This window comes from Anolis sagrei, chromosome 8, assembly GCF_037176765.1.
Source record: "Anolis sagrei isolate rAnoSag1 chromosome 8, rAnoSag1.mat, whole genome shotgun sequence".
Lineage (NCBI taxonomy): Eukaryota > Metazoa > Chordata > Lepidosauria > Squamata > Dactyloidae > Anolis > Anolis sagrei.
The window spans coordinates 34,141,683-34,156,268 of NC_090028.1; the positions used below are offsets into that span (position 1 = coordinate 34,141,683).

The 14,586-nt window shown below is 39.9% G+C and overlaps 1 protein-coding gene across 2 annotated transcripts in view; it reads left to right on the forward strand.

Annotated features, from left to right (window-relative positions):
- Window positions 1-4,394: 4,394 nt before the first annotated feature.
- The window catches only part of RBL2 (RB transcriptional corepressor like 2), a 34,745-nt gene continuing 24,553 nt past the window's right edge, over window positions 4,395-14,586 (forward strand). The window contains exons 1-4 of one of the 2 annotated variants that reach the window (XM_060787937.2): window positions 4,395-4,712; window positions 8,508-8,638; window positions 10,076-10,276; window positions 11,638-11,702. In XM_060787937.2, the coding sequence (XP_060643920.2) occupies window positions 4,413-4,712; window positions 8,508-8,638; window positions 10,076-10,276; window positions 11,638-11,702 (697 nt within the window). In that variant the 5' untranslated portion in view covers window positions 4,395-4,412. Of the gene's footprint in view, window positions 4,713-8,507; window positions 8,639-10,075; window positions 10,277-11,637; window positions 11,703-14,319; window positions 14,382-14,586 lie in introns of those variants that run through there. The other variant, XM_067471114.1, reaches the window with a different exon arrangement.

A 14,586-nucleotide genomic window follows, 5' to 3' on the forward strand; every position in this document is an offset into this window, starting at 1 on the left:
CCCATGATGTTGGCCTCAGTACATTACAAAGTTCAGTTGTACGGATTTGCAAAGCAGTTGATTCCTGAAGCCATTCACTATTTGGGGAATTTATTCATGGAATCGAAGAGTTGGAGGAGACCTCAAGGGCCATCCAGTCCAAGCCCTTACAATGCTTGAGTGCCAAAAGTTTATTACCGAAAATAACAGTAGTGTTCCAGTCTATTGCAACCTCCAAGTGTGTGAGGACTATGTCACTTAACCTTCCCAGTATGCATTTTCAATGTTTCTTTCCTTCCTCGATTTGTTCATAGACTTCCCTCTTTTCTTTCCTTCTTCCCTTGATATCCCTCATACAACTTATTATTTCTTCTCTTATTTCTTCTCTTCCTTTTTTTCTCTTCCTTATTTCTTCTCTTCCTTATTTCTTCTCTTCCTTTTTCTCTCTCTTCAATCTTTTCCTGTCTCCTTTCTGCTCCCTTCCTATATCCGTCTTTCCTTCCTTCCTCTTCCCTTCATTCTTTCTGCACTCCCTGTCATGATCTTCCTTCTGCTTCCCTTTTTCCTTCTTCACTCCCTTCCTATGTCCCTTTTCTTTTCTTCCTTTTTTCTTCTTCGCTCCCTTCCTGTGTCCCTTTTCTTTTCTTCCTTTCTTCTGCTTCCCTTCTTTTTTCTATACACACTCTTCCTGTGTCCCTTTTTTCTTTCCTTCCTCTTCTTTTTTTTTCTTCACTCCCTTCCTGTGTCAATTTTCTTCCTTTCTCTTCCCTTTTTTCCTTCTTCACTCCCTTCCTGTTTCTTTCCTTCCTTCCTCTTTCCTTCTTTTTCTTTCTTCACTCCCTTCCTGTGTCCCTTTCCTTCCTTTCTTTTACTTTCTTCACTTTCTTCCTCTTCCCTTTTCTTTCTTCAATCTTTTCCTGTCTTCATCCTTTCCTTTTCTCTTCCTGTGACTTATTTCTTCCCTTCCTCTTTTCCTTTTCCTTCTCCCGCATTCACATCATCTAGCAAAAGCCAGTCTCCTTCACTTCCTTTATTCCCCAGTCACCTGATAGAGAACCACTTCACAGAGCCACAGCCAATCTGCTTTGTTCCTTTCTTTCTCTGCTCTGGATCTGAAAAGAGTGGTTCTTTCAGTTCAAACCTCTCAAGTATTTTTAGGTTGGATCATGAAGGCAATGTGTGCCAAGTTTGGTCCTGATGCATCAAGCCCTGGAGGAGCCTTTGTGGTACAAACCAAGCAACACCAAGACACTTTGGCTTTTTATAGAGAGATTTAAGGCCTGATTGGTGTTTTTGGACTTCAACTCCCAGAAGCCCCATCCTTCTGGGCCTGTTGTTGTTTATTCATTGAATCACTTCCGACTCTTTGTGACCTCGTGGACCAGCCCACGCTAGAGCTCCGTCAGCCGCCATCACCCCCAACTCCTACAAAGTCAAGTCGGTCACTTCAAGGATACCATCCATCCATCCATCTTGTCTTTGGCCGGCCCCTCTTTCTTTTTCCTTCCATTTTCCCCAGCATCATTATCTTCAAGCTTTCCTGTCTTCTCATGATGTGGCCATAGTACTTCATCTTTGCCTCTAATCTCCTTCCCTCCAATGAGCAGCCGGGCTTTATTTCCTGGACTGGTTGGATCTTCTCGTGGTCCAAGGCACTCTCAGAACTTTCCTCCAGCACCACAGTTCAAAAGTGTCTTATCTTCCTTCGCTCAGCCTTCCTTATGGTCCAGCTCTCACATCCGTAGGTTACTACATGGAATACCATTGCTTTTAACTATGCGGATCTTGGTTGCCAGTGTGATGTCTCTACTCTACTCTTCACTATTTTATCGAGATTGGTCATTGCTCTCCTCCCAAGATATAAACATCTTTTGATTTTTTTTGCACCTAGAACTATAAAGTCTGTCACGGCCTCCACATTTTCTCCCTCTATTTTCCAGTTGTCAATCATTCTTGTTGCCATAATCTTGGTTTTTTTGATGTTTAGCTGCAACCCGGCTTTTGCGCTTTCTTCTTTCACCTTGATTAGAAGGCTCCTCAGCTCCTCCTCGCTTTCGGCCATCAGAGTGGTGTCATCTGCATATCTGAGGTTGTTAATGTTTCTTCCAGCAATTTTCACCCCAGCCTTGCATTCGTCAAGCCCCGCACATTGCATGATGTGTTCTGCATACAAGTTGAATAGGTTGGGTGGGAGTATACAACCCTGCCGTACTCCTTTCCCAATCTTGTACCAGTCTGTTGTTCCATGATAAGTTCTGACTGTTACTGTGGAAATTATCTATCAAACAGATGGCAAGCTATTTAACCTCAGCAGACTGAAAGCCAAAAACAAGGTTACAACAACATCTCTTATAGAACTACAGTATGCTGATGACGTTGTCTGTGTGCATTCAGAAGACCTACAAGCCACTCTAAACACTCTAAACATCAAATCACCTCTCAAAGAAAGATTCCCCCAGGCACTTCCAAGCCATTAAATGGTAATCAAGGTGGCCAGTTGAAACATTCCCACCTAGCTCCAACAGACAAGAGTCCTTTGTCCCACCCTGGTCATTCCACAGATATATGAACCCATTTTCCTACTTCCAACAGACCTCACTACCTCTGAGGATGCTTGCCATAGATGCAGGCGAAACGTCAGGAGAAAATGCCTCTAGAACAGTGTTTCTCAACCTGGGGGTCGGGACCCCTGTGGGGGTCGCAAGGGGGTGTCAGAGGGGTCACCAAAGACCATCAGAAAACATAGTATTTTCTGTTGGGCATGGGGGTTCTGTGTGGAAAGTTTGGTCCAATTCTATCATTGGTGGGGTTCAGAATGCTATTTCATTGTTGGTGAACTATAAATTCCAACAACTACAACTCCCAAATGGCAAGGTCTATTTTCTCCAAACTCTACCAGTGTTCACATTTGGGCATATTGCGTATTTGTGCCAAGTTTGATCCAGATCCATCATTGCTTGAGTCCACAGTGTTCACTGGATGTAGGTGAACTACAACTCCAAAAACTCAAGGTCAATGTCCACCAGACCTTCCCAGTGTTTTCTCTTGGTCATGGGAATTCTGTGTGCCATGTTTGATTCAATTCCATCATTGATGGAGTTCAGAAGGCTCTTTGATTTATGGTGAACTATAAATCCCAGCAACTCCAGCATTACCAAATGACAAAATCAATCACCCCCAACCCCATCAGTATTCAAATTTTGGGCGTATCGGGTATTTGTGCCAAATTTGGTCCAGTGACTAAAAATACATCCTTTCTGCATATCAGATATTTACATTACAATTCATAACAGTAGCAAAATTACAGTTATGAAATAGCAACGAAAATAACGTTATGGTTGGGGGGTCACCACAACATGAGGACCTGTACTAAGGGGTCGCGGCATTAGGAAAGTTGAGAACCACTGCTCTAGAACATGGCCATATAGCCTGGAAAACCTACAACAACCTCCCACTACTGCAGTGGTTCTCAACCTTCCTAATGCCGCGACCCCTTAGTATAGTTCCTCATGTTGTGGTGACCCCCAACCATAACATTATTTTCATTGCTACTTCATAACTGTAATTTTGCTACTGTTATGAATCGTTATGTAAATATCAGATATGCAGGATGGATTTTCATTCACTGGACCAAATATGGCCCAAATACCCAATACGCCCAAATTTGAATACTGGTGGGGTTGGGGGGAATGATTTTGTCATTTGGTAGTTGTAGTTGCTGGGATGTATAGTTCACCTACAATCAAAGAGTATTCTGAAGTTCACCAACGATGGAATTGAACCAAACTTCGCACACTGAACTCCCATGACCAAGAGGAAATACTGGAAGGGTCTGGTGGACATTGACCTTGAATTTTTGGAGTTGTAGTTCACCTACATCCAGAGAGTACTGTGGCCAAAAACAATGATGGATCTGGACTAAACTTGGCACAAATACTCAATATCCCCAAATGTGAACACTAGTGGAGTTTGGGGAAAATAGACCTCAGCATTTGGGAGTTGTAGTTGCTGGGATGTATAGTTCACCCACAATGAAATAGCATTCTGAACCTCACCAGTGATAGAATTGGACCAAAATTCCCACACAGAACCCCCATGACCAACAAAAAATACTATGTTTTCTGATGGTCTTTGGCGATCCCTCTGACACCCTCTCGTGACCCCCACAGGGGTCCCGACCCCCAGGTTGAGAATCACTGCACTACTGTTTTCATCCGGGAGCGCGAAGCTTTGTGGGAAATGTAGTCCGCAGCAAAAGTGACGGCATTTATTTTTTAAAAGCCCCCACAGGCGCGCCTGCGCACAAGCAGCGCGCTGATTGGCGGGAGTTCTACCCCTGGCACCCAATCAGCGCAGAGGACGGGAGGGGTGAGGTGTTTAGATTCGAACGCGGAGGAAGAAGGAAAAAAACAATCCCTCCCTTCCAGCGGCGCATGCGTGGTGAGCGGCAGTGCGCGAGCGCCATCCCCTCACGACGCCCCTCAGTCAACACCATGTTGGGCGGCGGAGACGACGGAGGGGGAGGCGGCGAGGGAGCGGCGGAGGCGCCCGAGGAGGAGGAGGAAGGGAAAGGCAGCCCGGAGGAGGATGAGGAGGAGGAAGAGGCGGAGGACGACGACGGAGACACCCGGCAGCGCTACGAGGAGCTCTGCTGCAGCCTCAACATGGACGAGAGGGCCCGGGCCGAGGCCTGGCTCAGCTTCCAGGGCATGAGGAGGAACTACACTCTCGAGGTGGGAGGGGCTTCTCGGAGAGGGGGCGGGGCTTGTGCCAGAGGGGCGGGGCCTTCCTTAATGGGGCGGGGCTTGTGACAGAAGGGCGGGGCCTTCCTTAATGGGGCGGGGCTTGTGCCAGGGGGCGGGGCCAGACTGGTTGAGGGAGGTCTGTTGTGATTGACATTAGACCCTCTCTTCCATACAAAACTTAAAGGAATAGGAGTCCTTTAAGTCATTATTATTATTATTATTGTTTGTTTATTTATTTCACAGTTTTCTATACCGAGCTTCTCAACCTCGTTGAGGGACTCAGCCCGGTTTCCAGCCATAAAAACAAACACTCATTAAAATACCATATATCACAGATTACAAAAACACTATATGTAAACACTATAGTGGTCAGTCGTCCTATTAAGATGGGTCTACATCAACTTCCATCCAGGGTCCTAAGGTGTTATCTCATTCTTGTTATTATTGTTATTATTATCTCCCCTCTTCTATACAAACCTGTATACAGTACCTGTAAGCCTGTTATTGTTGATATTGGATCTCCTCTTTTATACAAACCTTTAAAGAACAGTCGTCCTATTAGGTTCTTGTGGGTTTTTTCGGGCTATATGGCCATGTTCTAGAGGCATTTCTCCTGACGTTTCGCCTGCATCTATGGCAAGCATCCTCAGAGGTAGTGAGGTCTGTTGGAATTAGGACAATGGGTTTATATATCTGTGGAACGGCTGGGGTGGGGCAAAGAGCTCTTCCCTGCTGCAGTTAGGTGTGAATGTTTCAGCTGATCACCTTCATTAGCATTTGAAGGCCTGCCTGAGCCTGGGAAAATCTCTTGCTGGGAGGTGTTAAGATGTGCCTGGTTGTTTCCTCTCTGTTGTTTTGCTGTTGTAATTTTAGAGTTTTTTATAATAGTGGTAGCCAGATTTTGTTCATTTTCATGGTCTCTTCCTTTCTGTTGAAATTGTCCACATGCTTGTGTATTTCAGTGGCTTCTCTGTGTAGTCTGACATGGTGGTTGTGAGGGTGGTCCAGCATTTCTGTGTTCTCAAATAATATGCTGTGTCCAGGCTGATTCATCAGGTGCTCTGCTATGGCTGACTTCTCTGGTTGAAGTAGTCTGCAGTGACTTTCATGTTCCTTGATGCGCGTCTGGGCGCAGGCGAAACGTCAGAAGAAATGCCTCTAGAACATGGCTCTATAGCCCGAAAAAACCCACAAGAACCTAGTGATTCCAGCCATGAAAGCCTTCGACAATATATTATTTTCCCCAAACCTCACCACTATTCACATTTGGGCATATTGAGTATTTGTACCAAGTTTGGTCCAGATCCATCATTGTTTGAGTCCACAGTGCTCTCTGGATGTAGGTGAACTGCAACTCCCAAAACTCAAGGTCAATGCCCAACAAACCCAGTATTTTCTGTTGGCCATGAGAGTTCTGTGTGCAGTTCCATTGTTGGTGGAGTTCAAAATGCTCTTTGATTGTAGGTGAAAAAATCCCAGCAACTACAACTCCCAAATGACAAAATCAATCACCCTCACAACCCCACCAGTATTCAAAATTGGGTCAGGGGAGTTCTGTGTGCCAAGTCTGGTTCAATTCCATCTTTGGTGGAGTTCAGAATACTCTGTGATTGTAGGTGAACTATAAATCCCAGCAACTACAACTCCAAAATAACAAATTAACCCATCCACCCCCCATCCCACCAGTATTCAAATGTGGATGTATCAGGTATTTGTTCCAAATTGGGTCCAGGGAATGAAAATGCATCCTGCATATCAGATATTTACATTGCGGTTCATAACAGGAGCAACATCACAGTTATGAAGTAGCAACGAAAATAATGTTATGGTTGGGGGTCAACACAACATGAGGAAGTGTATTAAGGGGTCACAGCATTAGGAAGCTTGAGAAACACTGACTTAAAGGAATAGGAGTCCTGTTATTATTGTTATTATAATTATTATCTCCCCTCTTCTATACAAACCTGTAAGGAACGGGTGCCTGTTATTGTTGATATTGGATCTCCTCTTTTATACAAACCTTAAAAAACAGTAGTCCTGTTGTTATTTTTTATTATTAAATTCCCTCTTCCATACAGACTTGGTGGTGGTGGTGTTGATATTGGATCCCTTTTTCTATACAAACCTTAAAGGAGCAAAAGCACTGTTGTTGATCATATTGGATCCCTTCTTCTGTACAAACCTTTAAGGAACAGGAGTCCTGTTATTATTGTTATTATTATTATCTATATTAATAAAAATGTAATGTTCATTTGTGGGGTTAACAGAACTCAAAAACCACTGGATGAATTGACACGAAATTTGGACACAATACACCTAACAGTCCAATGAGTGTCCATCACCCATAAACACACGCGCGCGCACAAAACCCCAGCGAACAGACTTAAAAACCCCCAAAATACACCATATATACATATACACATACACTCATATACATATATACATGTATACATTCATACACACACATGTATATATATGCACAAATATACACATATACACACATGCACATATACATGCACACATATAAACACACAAATACACACACACACACACACACACACATATATATATATATATATATACGCAAACACACATATATACAAAAATATATACACACACATATACACATATACACAGACCGGGCCACAGCAATGCATGGCAGGGGATGGCTAGTTATTATTAAATTCCCTCATCCATACAAACCTTAAAGGAATAGAAGCCCTTTCGTTGTGGATATTGGATCCCCTCTTCTATACAAACCTGTAAGGAACATGGCCCTGTTGTTATTATTGTTATTATTAACTCCCCTCTTCTATACAAACCTTAAAGGAACAGGATCTCTGTTGTTATTATGGAATACTCTCTTCTATACAAACTTTAAAGGAACAGGAGTCTTATTGTTATTGTTATTATTAATTTTAAATTCGCATTTCTATGCAGACCTTAAAGGAACAGGGGCCCTGTTGTTGTTATTGGATCCCCTCTTCTATATAAACCTTAAAGGAGCAGGAGTCCTGTTGTTATTGTTATTATTGTTAATTCCCCTCTTCTACACAAGCCATAAAGGAACAGCAGCCCTCTTGTTGTTAACTGTTATTATTAAATTCTCTCTTCTATAGAACCTTAAAGGAAAAGGTGCCCTGCTGTTGTTGTTATTGGATCCCCTCTTCTATACAAACCTTAAAGGAACGGGGCCCTATTAGTAGTGATATTTTTATTAAGTCCTCTCTTCTATATAAACCTGAAAGGAACAGCAGCCAGATCGTTGTTGATTATTTTGAGTCCCCTCTTCTATACAGACCTTAAAAGAATAGGAGCCCTGTTGTTATTATTATTAACTCTCCACTTCCATACAAACCTTAATGGAACAAGAGCCCTGTTGTTATTGTTTTTTGTTCCCCTCTTCTATGCAAACCTTGAAGGAACAGAAGCTCTGTTGTAGTTGTTACTGTTATTGATGCTTTTATTAAATTCGGTTTCCTATACAAACCTTAAAGGAACAAGACCTTGTTGCTAATTGTTATTAAATCCCCTCCTTTATACAAAAATTAAACAGGACCTTGTTGTTACTTTTTTTCATTTCAAAAGTGACTTGAGAAACTGCAAGTCGCTTCTGGTGTCAGAGAATTGGCCGTCTGCAAGGACGTTGCCCAAGGCATGCCCGGATGTTTTGATGTTTTTTACCATCCTTGTGAGAGGCTTCTCTCATGTCCCTGCACTTCCTCAGATGACCTAAAAGATGTGTTAGCTTTTCCTTCTTTTTCTTTTTGTAAAAAAATATAGGGAAATGACCTCCATTGGCTAGCATGTGCCTTATATGTGGCTTGCCGAAAAGCTGTCCCAACAGTTAGCAGAGGAACTGTTGAAGGGAACTATGTATCTTTAATAAGGATACTGCGCTGCTCAGGACAAAGGTAATTTCTCTCTATAAGTACCAGAATTGAAAAAAATGAAAAAGATTGCCTCCTTGATTGCAGTAATGTTGTGTTTTGATATAGATGTGTGAATGTGCATAGTAGCTGATGAAACCACTACATGAATTCTACATTCATTCTTTAACAACTGGCAATAAATTGCTAATCATAATATTTGAAATTGCTTTGGGGTTTTTTTAAATTGCAAGCTCTTTTTTCAATTTAAATCACATGTAACTTGGATATGTTTTTCTCTCCTGACAGATAGATTTAATCAGTTACTCTTTATGTGCAGTGTACCAAGCAATAATAAACACACCAACTTCCTTAATTGTGGACAGTGATAGGGTTTGTAATGAAAGGTGGCTTCCTTTTGTTAACCTTTCAATGAAACGCACCTCGGCAGGAATCATGTTGGTTAATCAAAACCAAAGTACACCAATTGGATCAAATAGTGAGTTAATATAGAGACCAATTCCCTGTATCAACACTGTAGATTTAATGCAATTTGATACCACTTTAATATTATGAAATCCTGGGAATGAATCCATAGGTGAAATATAGACCGTACATGCCTTCTGAACCTTTACACTTACTGCCAATTCTAGGATTGGATTATGCTGTTTAAAAATATGAACGGTTTATTATTTGATAGATTTATTATCATTTCTTTATATTTAAATCCTAACTATAATTCCACAAACTTGCTAATACTGTATATATTTTTGTTGTGCAAATCCAAACCAAAAGTCGACCAGCATAGTGGCAGTTTACTATTTTGTCTCAAGGCAGAAACAGTTTCATCTTCTCTAAAGTAGCAAGAACACTGTAATATGTATTACTGCTTTTTAAAGTAAATTTGATTCCTAAGTTCACATGATATAATGTATCCATTGCCTTGTCAGTGTAGCAGTTGCATACAGAAAAACATCCTATAACATTATCTGATGGATAGGAAGCAAAAGTAACACACAGCAAGGGAAAGCAGTGTCAAATGACTAAACAGGACAAAAGGTTCGGTGAATGAATAATAGTCATAAGTGCATGAAGCTTGATATAGAAGGAGCATTACATTCTATAGGATTTCTTATTTAGCAAATCTTGACATTGGCCTAAATCTAATTTCTAGTCCCAACTAGAGTAAACCAATTGAATCAGGGTTTATATATGTCTCGGCATGCCATTCAGAAATTTATTTTGGTGAATCTGCTCTATTAGACGTAACAAGTAGTTAGATTTCTTATATGTTTCTTCAATAGGGTTTATATAAGTGTTGACTTGCCATTCAGACAATTATTTGGTGGATCTGCTCTAGCTAGACATCACAAGTAGTAAGATTTCTGATACATTTTTCGTTCTGGCATACATTACTAATCTGTTTAGGATATTGACATTTCCTATGGCGGCACAACTTCTGACCCCTCTAAATGTCTTCAGTTTGATAGACTTTTTTAACAAGATGAAGAAGTGGGAAGATATGGCAAACCTACCCTCCCAGTTCAGAGAACGTACCACAAGATTAGAAAGGAACTTTACCGTTTCTGCTGTAATTTTTAAGAAGTATGAACCCATTTTTCAGGATATTTTCAAGCACCCTCAGGACGACCCTCCCCGCCAGCAGAGAGGAAGGAAACAAAGGTATGGATACATTACATTAAGACTTTAAGGTATATTACTCCATAGTAAGATGGGTTTTGTTGTATTTTTCCAACTATCTGTTTTCTATTGTAATCACGTAGAAGTTAATCACATGCTGGCTTCATTGAGATCTATTAAAAGAAAACATATTTTGAAGCTTTTTGTCAGCAGTGATAGGTAATAACTGTGCTTTTTGTTTTGTTTTGTTTTTTGCTTTGCCCATTAATCCCTTGTTTATCCCTTCAACTTCCAAATATTTCTCTAAGCTATCAATTGGTTGTCTATCACACTGGTTAATAAAGATTTGTGAAATAAATCTATATAAATAAAAATGTAATATTCATTTGTGGGATTAACATAACTCAAAAACCACTGGAGGATTTGACACCAAATTTGGACACAATACACCTATCAGGCCAACAAGTGACCATCACTCATAAAAACACTGAAAAACACAGCGGAAGAGACTTTAAAAGCCAAAAAATAAAATATACATTACATTACAACATATGCACATAACCAATATAAATACACATATACACAAATATATATATATATATATATATATATACACACACACACACACAACACATATACACAGACTGGGCCACAGCAACGCGTTAAATTGCTAGTTAAATTGATTAGGCTGATCGAGGAGAAGTATCTGTCAAATTCAAGAGTAATTAGGGATTAATTAATTAATCTAATATTGGGAGGATTTACTAATTGTGGGATTTATGACTTATTAATGTACAATTAAAGATAGAAATGTGGTTATATAACATTCCGTAAAAGGACTAGACTACTCCGAACTAAAAAATCATCAGACAGTGAGATTAGATATATTAGAAGATTGGTTTTTACATTTGTATGTTAGCTTTGCATTATTTTGTACCTTTTGTGCATTGGTTTGACTTTGTAGTTTTGTCAGCTGCTGTAGATTAGTGTTTTATATCAAGGAAAAAAGCTTGTTTTGTATGTTTGATGTAATTAATTCATTTCCAGGTGTCTTTGTTTATATGATGGTATATTTGTTTCATTGAATACAAATTATTATTATTTTAAATTAAATGTAACCCCAAAAAAAGGACATCCATTGCTTGTTCCCAGTGTCCTTGTCCTGTTTCACAAAGGAGGAACTGTAATAGATACAAGGAGCAGCTCATTTTTTCTCTTGAGTCAGAGGTTTCCTAGGATAGAATGGAAAGAATAAGGAGAACAATGTGTGTGGCCTCCATAACACAGTTCTCAGTGTATCTGAATGAATTTCGTATGGGAATTGGAATGTATTTTGATGTGTTTCTCTGTATTAATAAAAATATATTGCATTTATCTCTTTGTATGGCTTCTTTTCCAAAAAGGAGGCAGCCTTGCACAGTCTCCGAAGTTTTCCAGTTTTGCTGGGTGCTGTTTGTTTATGCGAAAGGTAAGAATTGCTGTTTAGTTTATTCATCTTTTGTAGTGTTCATCTATAACAGAGCTTTCCAAACATTTCATGTTGCTGACACACTTTTCGATTATGCATCATTTTGCAACAAAGTAGTTCAGTTTTACTAGAAAACCAAAGGTTAAACCAACTATTTATATGAGATACACACACAAGCATTAATTATCCTTGTTGCTTTTAATTGTTTGAAACTGCTCCAAGTGATTTTATTGAAATGTTTTCATTTATGGCAAAATATAAGTATTTTTAATGAATAAATACTCATTGTTGCACTCCAAGGCTGGGAACCACCTCTGTACTTAACACACGCTCCAGTCCAAGGTAAAATAGCAAAGCAGAATATATATGGAAAGCAATTCAGCAAAAAGTATAAAAAACCAAAGTCCAAATATCAATAATCCACAGAAATCATAGTACAGGAGTAGCATCAAAAACCAGGAATACAAAAGCAGAATAAATCCAAAACATGATATTCAGGAACAGTCCTTAACAGCTGGAATCATGAGACATGAACAAAAGAAAACATGAAACTAGAAATCCCTTGACTTGACAATAGTTCTTTATTCAAACACCAAAGTTGCCTGGACTTATGGACCTATCTGCTGAGATAGCCAAAATAGAGAGGAAATCATGCCTTCTCCCCTGGGAGACTGATAAGGACTTCTTGGTTAATAGGCATTTTGACTTTTGTAAACTTTCTTGAGAAGCTTTATGTTGATGGAGCGTAAATCTCCTATCTATCTGCTCATTAGTCTGTCCACCTGAACTTTCATTTTCATCCTCTGAACTCCGATCTGTTTTTTACATTGCTCCCCTAGTTAACTGCCTTTCAGGAATGTGGCCTTCAGATACAGACTGCTCATTTTCAGGTCTTAAAATCTCTTTCTGGCTCTCTTGCTGACTTGCAGACCCAGAATCCCCAGTATCATCAGAATGACTAACAGGCCCAGAATCATGAGAGAGACCAGGTGCTGAAGTTCAAAGGCTTAACTGCAACACTCATGCACTGTATGTGTATGGTGTAAGTTAGATGAAAGCAAGTTTAGCTAGAATTATAAGTTTAAGAATATGATTATGCACTTCCTCCAAAAGATGGATTTCACCGCAAAGTTGATACCTCCCATTTGTTTGCAGTGTAGATTTATTAAGTACTAGCGGTCCCCTGCCAGGCGTTGCTGTGGCCCAGTCTGGTGATCTGGAAAATAAAGTAATGAGAAAGTGTTGGTTTCTAATATATGTAATTCCTTTATGCTTGTGGGTAAACAGTATTTCTTGCTGTTTCTTTGTCAGCGTTGATGTGGAGATTGTCTGGTTTGCCTACTCTGGAACATGCAACATATCATTGTCCTTCTTTAGGGGTCCCTTTCAAATCTATGACACTATATCTGTGTGTGTGAATCATATATATCTATATCTGGATAGCTCTTTGTCAGGAGGGCTTTGATTACATTTTCTTGCCCTGGTGAAGGGAGTTGGACTGGATGGCCTTAAGTATGGGGATTATGTGTGGGAAGTTTGCCCCAATTCTGTTGTTGGTGGAGTTCAGAATGCTCTTTGATTGTAGGTGAACTATAAATCCCAGTAACTACAACTCCCAAATGCCAAGGTCTATTTCCCCCAAACTGCATCTGTGTTCATATTTGGGCATATGGAATATGCTTGCCAAGTTTGGTCCAGATCCATCATTGTTTGAGTCCACAGTGCTCTCTGTATGTAGGTGAACTACAACTCCCAAACTCAAGGTCAATGCCCACCAAACCCTTCTAGTATTTTCTGTTGGTCATGGGAGTCCTGTGTGCCACGTTTGGTTCAATTCCATCATTGGTGGAGTTGAGAACGCTCTTTGATTATAAGCAAACTATAAATCCCAGTAACTACAACTCCCAAATGACAAAATCAATTTTTGAGTGATGATCACTCCTTGGGTTAGTAGGTGTCTTGTGGCCAAATTTGGAAGCAATTCGTCCAGTGGTTTTTGAGTTATGTTAATCTCACAAACGAACATTACATTTTTATTTATATAGATTTTATTTCGTTTAGATCCCTTTTTCCTCTTAGCATAGGACCCAATAACTTAAAAAACAAAATACAGCTAAAGCCCTATTAGTTAAAAGTAAAAAAAAAGAATTAAAAATGAGTAAGTTGTCACATTAAACCCTAATACTATCTTAAGAGTTTTAAACCTTTAAAATGACAACAAAGGAGAAAAATGCAGGCAACCAGTTAGTAGGGCGGAAGCCTGTCTTCAGTAACTTTCTATAAGTATTTGTTAGGTCATGTTAGAAAGCTGTTACTTTCTGTATTTGCCTCAGCATGAAGTATTGGCAACACTAGAGTGGTTTTGCATATTATCGTTAATGGCATTCATGATCCTCTGACCATGTAATATGCAGGACTTCAAAAGGAGGGAGGTGGTTTGTGCTCTTGTCACATGCAGGGACTTCATTTCTTTTATTGAGAATGAGAGGAAGCAAGACTTTGTTTGCTTTGCTGCTTGGGTTTTACGCTGGATTTATCATGGCAACCACAATTCAGTGACAAGTCTGGACTTGTCTATATGACAGGCCTCCCAGCTTAAGTAATAGCGACTTCTGTTTTGGAGATGTATTGCTTCCTCCTTGTGGTTCAGATGAATGAGGTTGCTTCCTAATGTGGATGGTAAGGCAAGTGCAGCATAAATAGCACAAGGCTAGCAGTGTGAGTGCTGGTTAACTGTTTGTCTTGTTTTTTAAATGGTCAAGACTTGGTTGTTTGAGCAAGCATTTGAAAATGCAAGGTAAAAGAAATAGGAATTGGAACAGTTGGACGAGATGGAACAATGTTTTTTATTAAGAGATGCAAATGATCTATTTTAGTGTTCTTC